Genomic DNA, 20786 nt, shown 5'->3' with positions numbered 1-20786 from the left:
TAGGTACGATCCGAGTAGCTTGTATAATATCCACATACTAATGTTACTTGTAATATCAGCATATTAATGAGTGGTATAACTTTTATTTTCGTATGTGTTTATGAAATGAAATGATAGGAACGGGATGTATCTGTATTTGCAGAACAGTGTTCTTGTCATCCTCGTCCGAAGTCGTTTTACACCACACAAAACGTTTTTGCTACTGTCAGGGAGTCCGTAATTTTATTACAAATATGGAAATACTAATGTTTAAACAATAATAGTGATGACTCAAAACTAGAATTATATACTTTTATTTTTGCATTTCTAACCTGTGTATTTCACCTTAATTACTACTTCATAGCGTCGGTAGATCATTTAGCAGTTTTTGGGGCAGCCTGTCGTCTGAAACTACATGTAGCTTTGGCGACAGCTAGCCAAATAAAACACGAATAATTTGCACATCAAACGAAATAACAATTAATGCTAAAATAATTGCAACAATACAGTAATTACAACAATAAATACCCGTAGTGTTCTCGACTAATTTCTGATCATCGCTGTCATTTTTCAACGAATTAATGTTTTCAGGTATAAAATAAAAATTAAGAACTTACTGATGATGGCACAGACGTTCTGAACGTGTAAGGACAAAGAAATCGAGTAGATTTTTTGTTTGTTTTTGTTGCAGAAGTGGAAGGCGCTCCCGTAATCTCTTTATGCTACCCGGCTACTTCCATCATAGCAAACCAAAACTGAAACTCTACCTTCTGCAAAGCACAGCGTATTTTCATACTTTCGGTTACTCATACATGTTTCGGCACCTATGCGACACAGTCCCTGGGTATCCACTTCTTTGTTTTTGAATGTGTGCATTATAGGCGTTACTGACTGGTACACTTTAGGTCTAAATAAGCATATGCACCTCTGCTGTCTTAACAAATGCCGTTAACGTCTTGGCATGTAGGGTTACAGTGTAGGATGTGATAGCTTTTTTTACTAATTTTTGTCGTGAACTGTTATGTTTATTTGTTTTCACTTGTCAAAGTATCCTTCCCTGCCGCCTCCTATGCATTTTCTGCGAAAAATGACAAAAAATAGCTTTCACAATACAAAATAAAAGAACATACCAGCAGAAGATATGACAAAACACGTCTTTTACCAACAAACATACAAGTCGATGTGACAAAAAGGTGAAATATTTATGCAGGGAGAGTTCGAAAAAAAGTTAATTTATGTATGCTATCACCATTCGCGGTTCAGCGAGAAGTAATTAATTACAAAGAACGTGCTGTACTGTGAACTATATGCGTGGCATATGATGTATAAGAACGCAACTGGCCATTTGCGCACAAGATGAGTTGCGCGTTAGTTAGTTCTGCGCAGGCCGCCAGATAGCGTTGATTGTCGGCCAATGGGGCTCAGGCGAAGTTTCTGGAGTTCGCCGTTGCAGCGGCCGGCCGTCGTGGCGCTACAGTCGCCTACAGGCAATGTATATAACGTTCGCCAGCGGCGCGTCAGTCATAGTTTGTTGTTAGCTAGCGCTCGTTGAAGAGGCTTCGAGGCATTAATTGCAAATTCTGTTAACCATGTCATTTAGGAGCTTGCGATTAAGCTTCCTGGGGGTGGCGGTATGCGCCCTGCTGCTGCCCCTCGCGGCATCTGGGGCGGCGGGTGGCGAACGGCAGGAACGAGACATGAGCGGCTTCTTCGGACACGACTTCTGGAAACAGTTCGAGCGAGGGTAAGTGTCACATTCATAAATTTATAAACTAATTCGTAACAACTAAATGCTAGAATTTCAGTGCGTTGCTGTCTATATATAAGGTTAACAGTCTGCTACTGTAGCCAACTCTTTACCCTTCGTCGAAATTTAATCGTTATCTGCGATTTTTGCAGATCGTTTTTTTTTTTCAGTAAGACAGAAATTTTTAACCTCTGAAGTATGTAAAACTAAAAAGAAAAATTAATTTTCTGGAAAAATTGAAGTATATTATCATCTGCAATGCATTTAGCAATAAACAAGTTCAAGTTAGTGTATTGTTGACAAGTTTGCGCATTACTTCAATGGTTGACTAATTTCTTATCTGTGCTTGCAGCAAAGCTCATATTTTCGAACATTTTTCACTCATATGTGATGGTGTTTCATCTTTGTAATTTCTGAGAAAAGACAACAAACAACTCGTTACAGTCTACAGCGCAAAAGGGTAGAACTTGGTACAGAATGAAAAGAGTGGAACTTTGTTTAGAATGATTTTGGCGCTGTATTTATGTACAAGTTCGATAGTGGTTGTCGTCTTCGTACTCTGAACACAAGTAAAAATAAATTCTATAAATGTTCCACGAGTCGCTTCTCTCATTCTGCCGTAGATAAATGTATTTAACAGTGCACTGCGTAAACGAAGACAACTTGGATAGCTACATACACGTTTTCGATATACCAAAAGGTAACCGGGCTAACCGATCAAAAATGTTACATTGCCGATTCTCGTAAACATTTTCACATGTCATTAGTTTCTTTGTCCCCACATCCGTAGTTTCCATCGCATATGCTTCCTCCGAATTGTGTTTTTAAATTTTCAGATTTCAGTTTTACCGTAATTTGGTTTACGTGAACAATTCATGTCTAAATCTCGTAAATGAAAACAATGAAATAATTAGTTCGGCTGTGAAAATGTGATTGTATACAGTTATCGCCGTGCCTACAGTCACACCTCAGATCCGAGTAACTGCAATTAGCGAGGGTGAAGGGGAATGTTGAAGCTGTTCCCGGCCACGCTATTGAAAAGCGAAAATCACAACAATAGCATGCAGTTGTGAATTGAAGTCACCAGCGCAGTCCTTTTAAAATAATACGAGTCTGTAACCATGAAATACAATCATGGCAGGGTTTGATGCGTATTAAATGAGATAAGGAGAAGGGAATATTTCGCCAAGCCATGGTTTCAGTACTGCGTGACATCGTAACATCGCAGGGACCACAGGACGAGCAGAGTACAGGTTTCTCAGCCGCCGACTTCGTTGAAAGCGACTATAAAGCTGATACTCGAATTACAGGGAAAAGAATTCACAATGGATCGGTTGTATGCACAAGAGCTGTTTGAATATCAGATACTTCGTGGGTATTTGGGGGTATGGCTGTGCTCGTTCATGAAATGTAGTAAGCAGTACGTAGTATAGGTCATGTCGACGCTGTGTTTCTTTTGGCTTTTGAGAACATGCGAAATATCCAGATACCCGACTGGATTGAAGACTTCCTGTCAAATAAACATCGTGTTTTTCTGAAACGGCGAGGCTTCCTAAGAATCAAAGGTAGCATCCAACGTGCCTAAAAGTAGTGTGATAGGACTACTGCTGTTCACGATATAGCAAATGGCTAGGAGTATAACTTAGTAGCCATGTGAGGTCGTTCACAAACGAAGCGGTTGGCTACAGGGAGGTGACATCGTTAGAAAGTGTCGAAATACAAAGATGATCAGCACCTACTGCAAAGATTGACAGCTCACTCCAAGCATTTACGAACGTAATGAGATGCGTGTAAATAGGCTAAAGGATCTGATTTCAGAGTGATTCTTTCATTCTGCAGCGGAATATGCGCGGTTCTTAGAAAATTCGTGGCCACGGTTAAAATTGGAGCCGGACCGGGGCTCCAGAGCCCTAGCGCCATAGGCTGATGCTAAGCAATCTTTCCGCAATTTAATCTCTTCCAGAGTGCTGCAATGTGATGATGTTATTTATTGAATAAAAAGTAAAAAAGTTCATTTTCCGCTAAAGGGAAGGTGGGTGGGTTTGTGTCCATGTCCGGCACTCTGTTTAAATCAACCAGAAGGTTTCGATCCCATATCATTTTACTACGTGATCGTCGAGCAGTCACTGGAATTAGTCACAACCTTGAAGTATCTCAGAGTTTCTGTCGGAGCGATGAAGCGACAACATACTCTTTTTCTTTAAAAGTATCCGACCACCTATTAGTGCTCATTAATATAGGGTATGTGGACACTAAGCCTTTATGACAGATTGACCTCTGCTGGTGACATTTTCAGTGTGGTGTCTGAATTGTGTACGAATGGCAGCCCATTTTTCCTCAAGAGCCGAAACCAAGAAGGTACTGATGTTGGATGCCGAGGTCTTGAGTGAAGTCAACGTACTAACTCATTCCCGGGTCGGGACTCGTGCAGGTCACTCAGTTTCAGGAATGTTATTGTCCACAAATCATTGCCTCTGTCATGTTGATACATACAGTCAGCGTTTCCGAACTATTCCTGTACTGTATGCTGTACAGTTCTGCAAAATGCGTTCATAGCCTTCCGCATTTAGCATTTCTTAAACGCAATAGGGGATCACTCCCAAACACGAAAAAGAGCACATTCCATAACACCACCTCCTTTGTTCTTCACTGCTGGCACTACACATGATGGCAGCTAATGTTCTTCAGGGATTCGCCAAACCCAAACCCTTCAATTGGACTGGCACAGGGTTCAACATATAACATGATTCATCATTCCAAATCGCTCTTTTCCACTCATTCACTGCCCGCTAGCGGCACTCTTTACACCACCAGAAGCATCACTTAGCAGCACTGACCACATAAATGTGTGGCTAATGAGGAGATGCTCCATCTTTGTACCTCAGTCTTTTTAAGTGCGTATGTACAGTCATTGTGCTAGCTGGGCTGCTGATAGCTCTCTGGAACTCAACGAGTGATTCCTTCTGCTGATTTCATGCGATTCTTTTACAACGATCCTTCGCAGCACTTGATGGTCCCTGTCCGTCATTTCATAAGTTCTGCTATTCTTGATTTAGCTGTGTTTGTTGCTTCACATCGTCACTTCAGTCACATCACCAGCAGTCGACTTGGGCATATTTAGCAGAGTTGGAACATCACCGCTGGAGTTGTTACCCAAGTGATATCCAATGACTAGTCCAAGTTCTAAGTCACTGATCTCTCCTGATCGACCCATTGTGCTGTTGATGCTTCTCTACCGCAACGTAATACTTCCCACCTCGTTTCATACTTGCGGCCCGATCCTCAAGACACGTAGAGATCTATTCTACAATACGTAGCGGTGTTCACATACTTTTGATCAGATACTATAAATCTAGCCTTGAATAGAGACAGATGCCAGATGTAAATTTTTTTGGACAGATACTTTGGATGTGCCACTGGCTCGCGAAAGAGAATGCTTAACAAATCCCACATCCGATCCATTCCAGAGTGTTGTTAGTCATTTGGGTCGTATTAACGAAAGAGGTAAAACTGATTCAAAGAAGAGCCACACAGAAATGTACAGCAAACTTTAGTACAAAAATTTACAAGAAAGAAGTTGTGCATTGCGCAAAACTTACTCACTTTAATTCAGAGAGGCCACGTTCCGACGACGACACTAAGGTAGATAAATTCTACACGTAGATGAGTTGTGGGGAGTTGATATCGTGCCACGTACCGTTCGGTGACTTTAGGTGTTCAGATGTAGTTGTAGAAGAATATTAATTTTGTTGCCCATTTTAAATTGACGTTGGTATGTAGGGCTCATAGCAAATAAAGTTAACAGGGGACATTGGATTATACCAAGAAGGTCACATGTTTTTGACTTATGTGTCACTGTTGATGGAAATGTTGAAAAATCGGAATTGGCTCTGTCATCCCGTGAAGACCTCCAAAAAAGTTTATAAATTGGAAATTTGTGGTAAGGACTTATGGGACCAAACTGCTGAGGCCATCGGTCCCTAAGCTTACACACTACTTAGTCTAGCTTAAACTAACTTACGCTAAGGACGACACACACACCCATGCCCGAGGGAGGACTCGAACCTCCGACGGGGGAAGCCCAAAGTTTATAAAACCAATATCAAGGCAAGAAAACAGGAACATAATTTGGTCCCCTATGTACCACTTCTGTAATGATCGTGAAGACGAAGTAAGACCAATTACCCAGTCAAGCCGCGATGTTCATTTATTTCATTTTTGTTTATTTATCTTTATTCATCCAAGAATCATCTCAGAATGATGTAGGTCAAAATATACAACACACAGCATATATTACATGTTTTTTGAGGATACTATAGGTAACCTATGAGGATAAGACATGTGATTCCTGACCCATTTCGTCAAAGCACCGGGACAGCAGGGTCTCATTCCTTATGTCTGACCGAGCGAGGTGGCGCAGTGGTTAGCACACTGGACTCGCATTCGGGAGGACGACGGTTCTATCCCGTCTCCGGCCATTCTGATTTAGGTTTTCCGTGATTTCCCTAAATCGTTTCAGGCAAATGCCGGGATGGTTCCTTTGAAAGGGCACGGCCGATTTCCTTCCCAATCCTTCCCTAACCCGAGCTTGCGCTCCGTCTCTAATGACCTCGTTGTCGACGGGACGTTAAACACCACCTTATGTCTGCGTGTAGTGGCACGAAAAGGAGGTTTTAGGAGACTTCGCAGTATTGATGGCATGTTGATGATTATGACTAAGACAGTGAGGGATAGTGATGTTGGTGGAGTAACTCGTACCTCCTCCACTAACTGGGAGGGGATCAATGGTTCAAATGGCTCTGAGCACTATGGGACTTAACATCTGAGGTCATCAGTCCCCTAGAACTTAGAACTATTTAAACCTAACTAACCTAAGGACATCAAACACATCCATGCCCGAGGCAGGGTTCGAATCTGCGACCGTAGCTGTCGCGCGGTGCCAGACTGAGACGCCTAGAATCGTCCGGCCACAGCGGCCGGCGGGGATCAATGTTCCAAACAAGATGACACCACCATCTGAACTTACTACACGGGATAAAACTGATCAGACAATCCAAACTCTCACTGACATCATTAAGGGACGCTGTACAGTAGCTATATCCTCATTTTAAGGGTGCACTTTGAAAAACATAAGGCTCAGGGAACTGTAACAATGTTCATCTTGTAGGTGATCTAACTCAATATTATAGAAATTAATAAAGTTCCTATCCTGTCTTTATATCCTCTCTTTGAAAAAACAAGTACAAGCTCTCTCGGGCACTCTGGGATGCACTCTGTGTGAGGCATCTCTGTGTATCTGAGTGACCTTGACAATGTATGCCTCTTTTGCACATAACGTATTAGTATAAATAATGTGTTGGTCACAGGATTATTTGCTCCTTCAAATCACTGCAAAAAATAGCTAGACAAATTAGAAAATAAATAATAATTGAAAATATTTTAAGTGTCATAATAGGAAACTGACTAGTTCTAACAAGGGAACCTCCCCATCGCACCCCCCTCAGATTTAGTTACAAGTTGGCACGGTGGATAGGCCTTGAAAAACTGAACACAGATCAATGGAGAAAACAGGAAGAAGTTGTGTGGAACTATGAAAAAAGTAAGTAAAATATACAAACTGAGTAGTCCATGCGCAACGTTGGCAACATCTAGGAGACTGTCAGCTTGCGAGCGCCATGGTCCCGTGGTTAGCGTGAGCAACTGCGGAACCAGAGGTGTTTGGTTCAAATCTTCTCTCGAGTGACAAGTTTAATTTTTTATTTTCAGGCAATTATTTAAGTACAGACACTCACACATAATCAACTTCGCTCTCCAAAATTCCAGGACATGTTTAGATTTGCTTGGACATATGCAGGATTTGACGGTCTACACACGGAAACATTTGAAAACGTGAAAAACATATGTTTTGACAGAACACAGGGAAAACTGTGCGACTGTGAAACTGTTGCATTCATTTGTTGCAGTTTATGTGACAAACTCTTATGTTTTCATCACGTTTTTGGGAGTGATTATCACATCCACAAGAAAACCTAAATCGGGCAAGGTAGAAGAATCTTTTTACCCATTCGCCAAGTGTGCAAGTTAGGTGGGTCAACAACATATTCCTGTCATGTGACGCACATGCCGTCACCAGTGTCGTATAGAATATATCAGACGTGTTTTTCTGTGGAGGAATCGGCTGACCTATGACCTAGCGATCAAATGTTTTCGGTTCCTATTGGAGATGCACGTCCTTTCGTCTACTAATCGCACGGTTTTGCGGTGCGGTCGCAAAACACAGACACTAAACTTATTACAGTGAGCAGAGACGTCAATGAATGAACGGACAGATTGTAACTTTGCGAAAATAAAAAAAGTAAAATTTTCACTCGAGGGAGGATTCGAACGAAGGACCTCTTGTTCTGCAGCTGCTCACTCTAACCATCGGACCACGGCGCACCTCAGCTCACATTATCCTTGATGTTGCCTATCTTGCACATGGACTACTCAGTTTGTATATTTTGCTTATTTTTTTCATAGTTGCACACAACTTCTTCCGGTTTTCTCGTTTGATCTGTGTTCAGTTTTTCAAGGCCTATCCACTGCGTCAATTTATAACTAAATCTGAGGGGGTGCGATGGGGAGGTTCCCTTGTAAGTGCCAATAAGAAAGTTTTTGTTCAGACCGCCATTAACACAAAACACTGTATTTGGGATAGTACAAGTACAGAAATACAACAGAGATATTTTAGCTAGTAGAACTGTAATTAACAGAATCAGTTTCTCATTTCTTTTACATTAATGAAAAAATCTCTTAATTACACAACTCCATTTTCGGATCGGGTGTTGCAAAGTTTTAAAGTAAACTCCACGTGCCTGGAGGAAGAAATGGCATCATTATAAACAGGTCTTTCTGTTTAGCAACCTTACGGTGTAGCTAGCATACACCTGCCATGGTCTTTCCTCTTTCGAATACGTTAACATTATCCATTCTTCTGTTTCAGGATAAGAATTTTTAATAGTTATTTGAGATGAGTGACTGAGACACTTTGACTATACTGCGTTTGGAGGTCTTACACGCCTGCATTGACTACAAAGTGTTTCAGCAACATCTTTAAAATCAAAGAAGTCAGCTGTATGCACTACAATGGCATTTGGAACTCCTGAGACAAGCCGTACTTGGAAAAACATTCTAACAATGAATGCTTGAAATATTTTTCTCCATAATTTGACGCCTGGGACAAGTCTTAAGGACATGCAACAGAGTACCGAGAACACAATAACACTGTAAACGCGTTTTTGGAAAAAAGTCACGTAGAATGTTTTCTATTTCCACTCTTCAAGTGTCCACCAAATCTGTCGTGATCCGAAACACCTGCATCGTACGGATAGATTAAGCTACCACGTCAGGCATCAATTACAACACCGATGATCGTGAGGACATGGTCATCAGATCGTTTTCAACAGCACTTCGAACCCGCTTGACCATTCCCATGGATCACTTCGGCCACTGTGTGTGGACACATTAGACATGAGAAACAAAAATGCCCCTGAGCCTGGTAATACTACTCCACTGAAACTGAAATACTTGCTGCCTCACAGCGTTGTCTTTCTCAAGAATGTTTATAAAACCTGTCTTCAGACCTTTTCAGTGCGCACTGTGGTGTTAATGCAGTCTTCCTTCCTGCGCCCAATACGCGATTGGAACGGAAGCAACCCTGACTCGTGTTACGATCCTAAGTATCCTCCGCCATGCACTTCAAAGTGGTTTGCAGCGTGCGTATGCAGATGTTGACGAAACTTAATTCTCTAACATTATCCACAAAGCAGTCCTCAACTGCAGGCCTAACAGCAGAAGGGCTCTGAATGTCCCATAGAATGATGAGAAGAAAACTTTAATATTAGAGTGTAATACTCGTCCCAGGTTTATAACATATCACGATGACGATTCCCTGTTAGTGATACAGAAACGGAAAAACGACACGGTTATAAGGCTAGACAAATTTGAGAAACCTCGTAGCCGCGATACAAGGCGAACGGACTTTAATCCAGATCTCGGGATTTGGTTCACCTTCGCGTAAAAATTAACGTAGTCTAAAGACTTTTGGGTCCCATTTGTTGGGTATTTACACAACCTTGAGAGCGCGCGCACACACACACACACACACACACACACACACACACACTCACGACACATGCGGCCAGGAAGCGCAATAAAAGGGTCGTTATGAGTTAGTACAATGTGCGAGAAGCTACCGATGTATTGTCCAAAAGCTAAAAGATCTCCAGCGTTGCGGCACTTAACGCTATTGTGTCAATTTTTGCTTCATCTGTGAGCAAGGGCTCCAGTTTTTACACCGGGGTATATGTTTTTTTTTTCCGGAACCGGTTGTTGCAACATGTGGGTTTGACAAGCGTAGAGCACAATAGGGCAGAGAGAGCGTAGTGGCAGGTCGGCGGATGTGTCGATTACAGCTATCACGCTGCGGAAGTAGCGCACGGGGATCGCGCCCACCGAACTGCCCGCTGATCCGCGGGCGGCGAATGATAAGCTCCATACGGACGTCCGAGTGTGTCCAGTGATAGTGACGACGATCGATACTCAGCCCCCTGTCGCTCTGTGACAAAAGTACTGCGCCGCAGAGGCTGACATAGCTGACTCGTAATGAAGCCATGTAAAGCTCGACCAGAGATTGAAGCCTCGCTGTTACTGTTTCTGAAACCACTGCTACTCGTTCAGACGAGTAATTCGACTGAAGAACATTCGTAAGTCCCATACTAAAAACCGATACTAGGAACCCTGAGAAGGCTTTCGCGAGAAATTAGGAGTATTTTTTGTAGGCTTCCTTCCGGCTGAATTTTTTAGTGCTTCCTATGAGTTTTTCCCGCACGTTTTCAGCATGAGACAATGCGTGCCGTCGCACTTCGTATCTGCTCGTTGCCTTGTGTTAATTCGATATAATCTCCGTCTACGGTGAGGTAGCTAGAGTCGTAGCTTAATCTTGGGTTGTACAAGTAGTGGGCTGGACATCGGCAGAACTTTATTTGGAGATCTATCCAAACATTTGCTTGACACATTTAAGTAAACCGAAATTGACTGCACTGGTGTGAATGCACTTTGACTATTGCGCTTCCGAATACTGGTGCACTATCTCAACGTCTGTGAGGCTTATTGTGAACACAGCGGTCCTTTTCTTGTGGTGTGTGTGTGTGTGTGTGTGTGTGTGTGTGTGTGTGTGTGTGTGTGTGTGTGTGTGCGACAGTTGTTTGAAGTGTCTGTTTGAGTGTAGATGGCTATTTGAATATGTCGTGTGTCATGCTTGTGTTGCGTGATGATGGGAGAAGAGAGAGTTTGAAACTGGTGCCGACACGTATTCTATTGCTCTCGAATAGCACCAAAGGATCGCCGGACTTAACGACACTATCCGACGGTCAGGTCAGCACCAACATTAATCACATGCCCCACGCCACAACAGATTGTGGAGAGGTTCGAAATTTAATACAGAAGATTTGCGCAGCTTCTGGTGATCGGGAACTGTAAGCCACCCACCTCCTTTTCTCCCATTACCTGGCAAATAATGGCGATGTAAACTTTTTCTACCATCACGATTCGAACCGTCCTGCCTCCGCGATGAGCGCCACTGTACAGGCGTTACGGAGGTGGGAATCAACTTCTGTCTTTCTCTGGGATAACATGTTGTGGAATGCCCGTTTGACAAACTCACAATCTAACCGAAAATCTGGTTTTTAGGGCGTAATTAGGAGATAAAGTGGGGATTTCGCTTAATCTATATTGCCACTGCGTGGTGAATTCGCGTCTTAGAGGGTAGAGGTTAAAATTCCCGTCCGGGCAGATGAAGGTTGCCTGTTGTTTGTCGAAATGAGTTAAGGCAACAGCCGTGATAGTACCTCTGAAAAAGACAATGCCGATTTCTATCAACCTTCCTTGCCCATTCCGAACTTGCGTTACGTCTCCAATGACCTCGCCCTCTATGGGACTCTAAACCCTAATTATCATTTTTCTTTAGTTTTCACCACGTTCTCGTAGCTACATTTCACCAATAATATTTCCGCCCTGATAGCTGAGTGGTCAGCGTGACGGATTGCCGTTCTACGGCTCCAGGTTCGAATCCCGGTTGGGTCGGGGGAATTTTCTCCGCTAAGGGGCTGGGTGTTGTGTTGCCTTCATCCTCATTTCATCCCCATCCGGCGCGCAGGTCGCCCAATGTGGCATCGAATGCAATAAGACCTGCACCACGGCGGCCGGACTGGCCCCGCAAGGGGCCTCCCGGCCAATGACGCCAAACGGCTCATTTCATTTCCATTACCAATAATATGTCTTAGAATTCTGCTAAATGGATAATTCAACCGATACGTAACATTACAACCGACGGAGTCGATAGTTTTCCAAAAACCGACTGCATCGATTGTTTTCATCCGGTTGTTTCCCATCAGTCACCATGACGCCAGAAGTAACACAGCTGTGCCTCTGCAAAACATTGAAAGAATGGGTCCTCTCTCCATATCGCCGCGGTACTCGCTGACGATTGTCATCCGGAGTAGCGCAGAACCGCCATTGCATCGCTGAACACAGTGCAATGGCATATATCAGCAGGCCATGCTTTCCAGTCACGGCACCAATCAAATCTCAGCGGTTTATGTCGTGATGATAACGGCATTCAATGCGTGGAACGGTAAATCCCTAGTCCGGCTGCTGCTAGCCTCCGACCAATGGTGTGGGATGACGCGGAATGTTGCAGGAAGTTCATTGCTTGACTTTCGACGTCAGTGCAGATGTGGAGGGGCTACGATGTGCTTAGTGCACAATGTGCTGTTCCTCCCTTGTGACAGTTAGACGTGGTAGACCACAATCTCGACGACGAGTTTGCCTGCCCTCATGTTCCTATGCAGTCCAACATCGGGCCGTTGTCGTACCCGAATGCCCCACAAATGTGGATATTGCACGATCCGACCAGCAGGCCAAATGGAAACCCTTTCAAACTTCGTCAGCCTGCTGTTAACACTGTCTCACCCAAGTACGGAGCATCTTCGTATCCTTCACACTTGCACTCAACATCTGACTCTGTTCACGCCAATTATACAGGGTGTTACAAGAAGGTACGGCCAAACTTTCAGGAAACACACAAATAAAGAAAAGATGTTATGTGGATATGTGTCCGGAAACGCTTAATTTCCATGTTAGAGCTCATTTTAGTGTCGTCAGTATTTACTGTACTTCCTCGATTCACCACCAGTTGGCCCAATTGAAGGAAGGTAATGTTGACTTCGATGCTTGTGTTGACATGCGACTCATTGCTCTACAGTACTAGCATCAAGCACATCAGTACGTAGCATCAACAGGTTAGTGTTCATCACGAACGTGGTTTTCCAGTCAGTGCAATGTTTACAAATGCGGAGTTGGCAGATGCCCATTTGATGTATGGATTAGCACGGGGCAACAGCCGTGGTGCGGTACGTTTGTATCGATACAGATTTCCAGAAGGAAGGTGTCCCGACAGGAAGACGTTCGAAGCAATTGATCGGCGTCTTAGGGACCACGGAACATTCCAGCCTATGGCTCGCGACTGGGGAAGACCTAGAACGACGAGGACACCTGAAAGGACGAGGCAATTGTTCGTGCAGTTGACGATAACCCTAATGTCTGCGTCAGAGAAGTGGCTGCTGTACAAGGTAACGTTGACCACGTCACTGTATGGAGAGTGCTACGGGAGAACCAGTTGTTTCCGTACCATGTACAGCGTGTGCAGGCACTATCAGCAGCTGATTGGCCTCCACGGGTACACTTCTGCGAATGGTTCATCCAACAATGTGTCAAACCTCATTTCAGTGCAAATGTTCTCTTTACGGATGAGGCTTCATTCCAACGTGATCAAATTGTAAATTTTCACAATCAATACGTGTCGGCTGACGAGAATCCGCACACAATTGTGCAATCACATCAAAAACACAGATTTTCTGTGAACGTTTGGGCAGGCATTGTGGGTGATGTCTACGTTCAATGGAGCACGTTATCATGATTTCATACGGGATACTCTACCTGTGCTGCTAGAACATGTGCCTTTACAAGTACGACACAACATGTGGTTCATGCACGATGGAGCTCCTGCACATTTCAGTCGAAGTATTCGTACGCTTCTCAACAACAGATTCGGTGACCGACGGATTGGTAGAGGTGGACCAATTCCATGGCCTCCACGCTCTCCTGACCTCAACCTTCTCGACTTTCATTTATGGGGGCATTTGAAAGCTCTTGTCTACGCAACCACGGTACCAAATGTAGAGACTCTTCGTGCTCGTATTGTGGACGGCTGTGATACAATACACGATTCTCCAGAGCTGCATCAGCGCATCAGGGATTCCATGCGACGGAGGGTGGATGCATGTATCCTCGCTAACGGTGGACATTTTGAACATTTCCTGTAACAAAGTGTTTGAAGTCACACTGGTACGTTCTATTGCTGTGTGTTTCCATTCCATGATTAATGTGATTTGAAGAGAAGTAGTAAAATGAGCTCTAACATGGAAAGTAAGCGTTTCCGGACACATGTCCACATAACATATTTTCTTTCTTTGTGTGTGAGGAATGTTTCCTGGAAGTTTGCCGTACCTTTCTTGTAACACCCTGTGTACTCTGTGAGGCCTGGTAACAACACTAAACACAAACATCACTAAGGTACTCTGGTGACCTTCCAACCTGTCAGAGGGCCGGTCGTTGTGACCGAGCGGTTCTAGGCGCTTCAGTCCGGAACCGCGCTGTTGCTACGGTCGCAGGTTCGAATCCTGCCTCGGGCACTGATGTGTGTGATGTCCTTAGGGTAGTTAGGTTTAAGTAGTTCTAAGTTCTAGGGGACTGATGACCTCAGATTATAAGTCCCAAAGTGGTCAGAGCCATTTGAACCTGTCAGAGGGCATTAAAACTCTTCACACACTCGCCGATAGTGTGTTCATGTAGAAAGTTTCTTTGACATCCGACCATGTCTTCTGGGTGATTGATGTCGGGCAGTGTATATTGTTCTTTGTGGGCCATTGTAGCAGGTGTGAGTGATGGCGGTGCAGCGTGTGGGGGTGACCTTGGTGCGAAGTGCAGCGCAGCCGGGGAAGCCGGACAAGAGCGGCTGCAGACGGAGCGGCTGCAGAGCTCGGCCTATCGACCGCAACAGCAGCCTGCTGCAGCACCGCTCTTCAATCTGTACCGAGCAAACCTCCCGCGCCCAGAGGCCTACAGCCGCCAGTTTTCGGCGAACCTCTGAAGCGTACCTGTCCTCGTAAACCTTCTCTGTTCCACTGGAGACTCCAGCCACTGGTCCTGCAGCAACATCTACATCTACATCCATACTCCGCAAGCCACCTGACGGTGTGTCACGGAGGGTACCTTGAGTACCTCTATCGGTTCTCCCTTCTATTCCAGTCTCGTATTGTTCGTGGAAAGAAGGATTGTCGGTATGCCTCTGTGTGGGCTCTAATCTCTCTGATTTTATCCTCGCGGTCTCTTCGCGAGATATACGTAGGAGGGAGCAATATACTGCTTGACTCCTCGGTGAAGGTATGTTCCCGAAAATTCAACAAAAGCCCGTACCGAGCTACTGAGCGTCTCTCCTGCAGTCTTCCACTGGAGTTTATCTATCATCTCCGTAACGCTTTCGCGATTACTAAATGATCCTGTAACGAAGCGCGCTGCTCTCCATTGGATCTTCTCTATCTCTTCTATCAACCCTATCTGGTACGGATCCCACACTGTTGAGCAGTATTCAGGCAGTGGGCGAACAAGTGTACTGTAACCTACTTCCTTTGTTTTCGGATTGCATTTCCTTAGGATTCTTCCAATGAATCTGTCTGGCATCTGCTTTACCGACGATCAACTTTATATGATCATTCCATTTTAAATCACTCCTAATGCCTACTCCCAGATAATTTATGTAAATAACTGCTTCCAGTTGCTGACCTGCTAATTTTGTAGCTAAATGAAAAACGGATCTTTCTTTCTATGTATTCGCAGCACATTACACTTGTCTACATTGAGATTCAATTGCCATTCCCTGCACCATGCGTCAATTCGCTGCAGATCCTCCTGCATTTCAGTACAATTTTCCATTCTTACAACCTCTCGATATACCACAGCATCATCCGCAAAAAGTCTCAGTGAACTTCCGATGTCACCCACAAGGTCATTTATGTATATTGTGAATAGCAACGGTCCTACGACACTCCCCTGCGGCACACCTGAAATCACTCTTACTTCGGAAGACTTCTCTTCATTGAGAATGACATGCTGCGTTCTGTTATCTAGGAAATCTTCAATCCAATCACACAATTGGTCTGATAGTCCATATGCTCTTACATCTGCGACTTTCTCATACACCATTTGATCAAAAATATCCGGACACGTATTAGTGGACATTAATGCAGCTGCCCTTCGCCTTTATGACTGCTTGAACTCTGCTTTTAACACTTTCATTGAGGTTTCCGAATGTCTGTGTAGGAATGACAGCTCATTTTTCCTCAATAACCGAAACCAGAGAAAGTTGTGATGTTGGACACTGGGGTCTGGAGTGAAGTCACTGCTCTAACTCATCTGAAGGTGTTCCAATACTTGGCACGCCGGTCCATTTCAGGAATGTTATTGTCCACTCATCATTCCCTCACTGATGTTACCTCATGACAGGGTGCATCGTCGTGCTGCTACAGTTATCGTTTCCGAACTGTTCCTCTATTGTACGCAGTATAAACGGCTGTAAAAAGTGATCATGTCCTTCCCCACTAACAAGGGGAGGCCACGACGTTTGGAGCGCGGATTTACTTCAAACCTCGTACACTCGTAGTACTCCATTAGGACAACAAAATGTGTAAGCAGTAGCGCGTACTTCTCAAGCGTTATCGAGAAAGTCGCAAGATAATTTCGGTTGTCAAATACACTCCTGGAAATTGAAATAAGAACACCGTGAATTCATTGTCCCAGGAAGGGGAAACTTTATTGACACATTCCTGGGGTCAGATACATCACATGATCACACTGACAGAACCACAGGCACATAGACACAGGCAACAGAGCATGCACAATGTCGGCACTAGTACAGTGTATATCCACCTTTCGCAGCAATGCAGGCTGCTTCTCCCATGGAGACGATCGTAGAGATGCTGGATGTAGTCCTGTGGAACGGCTTGCCATGCCATTTCCACCTGGCGCCTCAGTTGTACCAGCGTTCGTGCTGGACGTGCAGACCGCGTGAGACGACGCTTCATCCAGTCCCAAACATGCTCAATGGGGGACAGATCCGGAGATCTTGCTAGCCAGGGTAGTTGACTTACACCTTCTAGAGCACGTTGGGTGGCACGGGATACATGCGGACGTGCATTGTCCTGTTGGAACAGCAAGTTCCCTTGCCGGTCTAGGAATGGTAGAACGATGGGTTTGATGACGGTTTGGATGTACCGTGTACTATTCAGTGTCCCCTCGACGATCACCAGTGGTGTACGGCCAGTGTAGGAGATCGCTCCCCACACCATGATGCCGGGTGTTGGCCCTGTGTGCCTCGGTTGTATGCAGTCCTGATTGTGGCGCTCACCTGCACGGCGCCAAACACGCATACGACCATCATTGGCACCAAGGCAGAAGCGACTCTCATCGCTGAAGACGACACGTCTCCATTCGTCCCTCCATTCACGCCTGTCGCGACACCACTGGAGGCGGGCTGCACGATGTTGGGGCGTGAGCGGAAGACGGCCTAACGGTGTGCGGGACCGTAGCCCAGCTTCATGGAGACGGTTGCGAATGGTCCTCGCCGATACCCCAGGAGCAACAGTGTCCCTAATTTGCTGGGAAGTGGCGGTGCGGTCCCCTACGGCACTGCGTAGGATCCTACGGTCTTGGCGTGCATCCGTACGTCGCTGCGGTCCGGTCCCAGGTCGACGGGCACGTGCACCTTCCGCCGACCACTGGCGACAACATCGATGTACTGTGGAGACCTCACGCCCCACGTGTTGAGCAATGAGTGTGCTCCCTGCCGCCGTTGGATAAGCAGCTGCAGCAGCAAGTCGTATACTCCTAGCTCACTCATTTGTTACATAGTTTAATTCTTAATTTCTTTGCGTGTTTTTGGTACTTGCATTGTTTAATTCATAAATTTCGAGCGTATTATAGTATTTGAGAGTTGTAGCATCGCGTTTTAGTACCTGAATAGTGTAAATTCGCGTAGTCGTTTGTCTACTGTTTTGTTTTGAACGGCCAGTGTCGGTTGGTCGCAGTCAGTGTGCTCCCTGCCGCCGTTGGATAAGCAGCTGCAGCAGCAAGTCGTATACTCCTAGCTCACTCATTTGTTACATAGTTTAATTCTTAATTTCTTTGCGTGTTTTTGGTACTTGCATTGTTTAATTCATAAATTTCGGGCGTATTATAGTATTTGAGAGTTGTAGCATCGCGTTTTAGTACCTGAATAGTGTAAATTCGCGTAGTCGTTTGTCTACTGTTTTGTTTTGAACGGCCAGTGTCGGTTGGTCGCAGTCAGTGTGCTCCCTGCCGCCGTTGGATAAGCAGCTGCAGCAGCAAGTCGTATACTCCTAGCTCACTCATTTGTTACATAGTTTAATTCTTAATTTCTTTGCGTGTTTTTGGTACTTGCATTGTTTAATTCATAAATTTCGGGCGTATTATAGTATTTGAGAGTGTAGCATCGTGTTTTAGTACCTGAATAGTGTAATTTCGCTTAGTCTCCTTCCGCCGCCGAGCAGTGTCAGCAGTGCGCAAGTAGCAGCATTACTGTATTTACTAGGCAATCTTGTATTTTAATAACCGTTTAAATTTTGTCGATTTGTTTGCGCTCTCTGTAGATTAGTTCAGACGTTCTTAGCAAAACAGTTTTTAGCATGGATAGGGACTGCAACTGCTGTGTTCGGATGCAGGCTGAGTTGGCATCCCTTCGCTCCCAGCTTCAGGCAGTGTTGGCTTCGGTCACACAGCTTGAGGCTGTTGCCAATGGGCATCACTGTGGGGGTCGGGATGGGGGTTTGTCGGGGACGGCCAGCTCGTCCCACGCATCCCCTGATCGGACTACGACTGTGTTTGCCCGGGATGCTGCCCGCATTGAGGCTGATCCCTCACCTGTGGTAGAGTGGGAGGTCGTTTCAAGGTGTGGCAGGGGGCGAAAGACATTCCGGAGGGCTGAACGGAAAGCCTCTCCAGTTTGTCTGACGAACCGGTTTCAGGCTCTGTCTCAGGCTGATACTGATCTTCGGCCTGACATGGCTGCTTGTCCTGTTCCAGAGGTTGCCCCTCAGTCTGCAAGATCCGGGCAGTCGCAGAGGGTGGGCTTACTGGTAGTTGGGAGCTCCAACGTCAGGCGCGTAATGGGGCCCCTTAGGGAAATGGCAGCAAGAGAGGGGAAGAAGACCAATGTGCACTCCGTGTGCATACCGGGGGGAGTCATTCCAGATGTGGAAAGGGTCCTTCCGGATGCCATGAAGGGTACAGGGTGCACCCATCTGCAGGTGGTCGCTCATGTCGGCACCAATGATGTGTGTCGATATGGATCGGAGGAAATCCTCTCTGGCTTCCGGCGGCTATCTGATTTGGTGAAGACTGCCAGTCTCGCTAGCGGGATGAAAGCAGAGCTCACCATCTGCAGCATCGTCGACAGGACTGACTGCGGACCTTTGGTACAGAGCCGAGTGGAGGGTCTGAATCAGAGGCTGAGACGGTTCTGCGACCGTGTGGGCTGCAGATTCCTCGACTTGCGCCATAGGGTGGTGGGGTTTCGGGTTCCGCTGGATAGGTCAGGAGTCCACTACACGCAACAAGCGGCTACACGGGTAGCAGGGGTTGTGTGGCGTGGGCTGGGCGGTTTTTTAGGTTAGATGGCCTTGGGCAAGTACAGAAAGGGCAACAGCCTCAACGGGTGCGGGGCAAAGTCAGGACATGCGGGGACCAAGCAGCAATCGGTATCGTAATTGTCAACTGTCGAAGCTGCGTTGGTAAAGTACCGGAACTTCAAGCGCTGATAGAAAGCACCGAAGCTGAAATCGTTATAGGTACAGAAAGCTGGCTTAAGCCAGAGATAGATTCTGCCGAAATTTTTACAAAGGTACAGACGGTGTTTAGAAAGGATAGATTGCATGCAACCGGTGGTGGAGTGTTCATCGCTGTTAGTAGTAGTTTATCCTGTAGTGAAGTAGAAGTGGATAGTTCCTGTGAATTATTATGGGTGGAGGTTACACTAAACAACCGAACTAGGTTAATAATTGGCTCCTTTTACCGACCTCCCGACTCAGCAGCATTAGTGGCAGAACAACTGAGAGAAAATTTGGAATACATTTCACATAAATTTTCTCAGCATGTTATAGTCTTAGGTGGAGATTTCAATTTACCAGATATAGACTGGGACACTCAGATGTTTAGGACGGGTGGTAGGGACAGAGCATCGAGTGACATTATACTGAGTGCACTATCCGAAAATTACCTCGAGCAATTAAACAGAGAACCGACTCGTGGAGATAACATCTTGGACCTACTGATAACAAACAGACCCGAACTTTTCGAATCTGTATGTACAGAACAGGGAATCAGTGATCATAAGGCCGTTGCAGCATCCCTGAATATGGAAGTTAATAGGAATATAAAAAAAGGGAGGAAGGTTTATCTGTTTAGCAAGAGTAATAGAAGGCAGATTTCAGACTACCTAACAGATCAAAACGAAAATTTCTGTTCCGACACTGACAATGTTGAGTGTTTATGGAAAAAGTTCAAGGCAATCGTAAAACGCGTTTTAGACAGGTACGTGCCGAGTAAAACTGTGAGGGACGGGAAAAACCCACCGTGGTACAACAACAAAGTTAGGAAACTACTGCGAAAGCAAAGAGAGCTCCACTCCAAGTTTAAACGCAGCCAAAACCTCTCAGACAAACAGAAGCTAAACGATGTCAAAGTTAGCGTAAGGAGGGCTATGCGTGAAGCGTTCATTGAATTCGAAAGTAAAATTCTATGTACCGACTTGACAGAAAATCCTAGGAAGTTCTGGTCTTACGTTAAATCAGTAAGTGGCTCGAAACAGCATATCCAGACACTACGGGAT

General features: G+C 45.2%; 1 protein-coding gene across 1 annotated transcript in view; it reads left to right on the top strand.

Moving 5' to 3' along the window:
* Nucleotides 1-1493: 1493 nt before the first annotated feature.
* LOC126452535 (transforming growth factor-beta-induced protein ig-h3-like) overlaps nucleotides 1494-20786 on the top strand; it is a 124995-nt gene continuing 105702 nt past the window's right edge. The window contains exon 1 of the mRNA XM_050091096.1: nucleotides 1494-1723. Coding sequence (XP_049947053.1) covers nucleotides 1569-1723 — 155 coding nt within the window. The 5' untranslated portion in view covers nucleotides 1494-1568. The remainder of the gene's footprint in view (nucleotides 1724-20786) is intronic.

This window comes from Schistocerca serialis, unplaced genomic scaffold (assembly GCF_023864345.2).
Source record: "Schistocerca serialis cubense isolate TAMUIC-IGC-003099 unplaced genomic scaffold, iqSchSeri2.2 HiC_scaffold_897, whole genome shotgun sequence".
NCBI lineage: Eukaryota > Metazoa > Arthropoda > Insecta > Orthoptera > Acrididae > Schistocerca > Schistocerca serialis.
The sequence above is the reverse complement of the archived record's forward strand: the minus strand, read 5'-3'. Positions and strand labels throughout refer to the sequence as shown.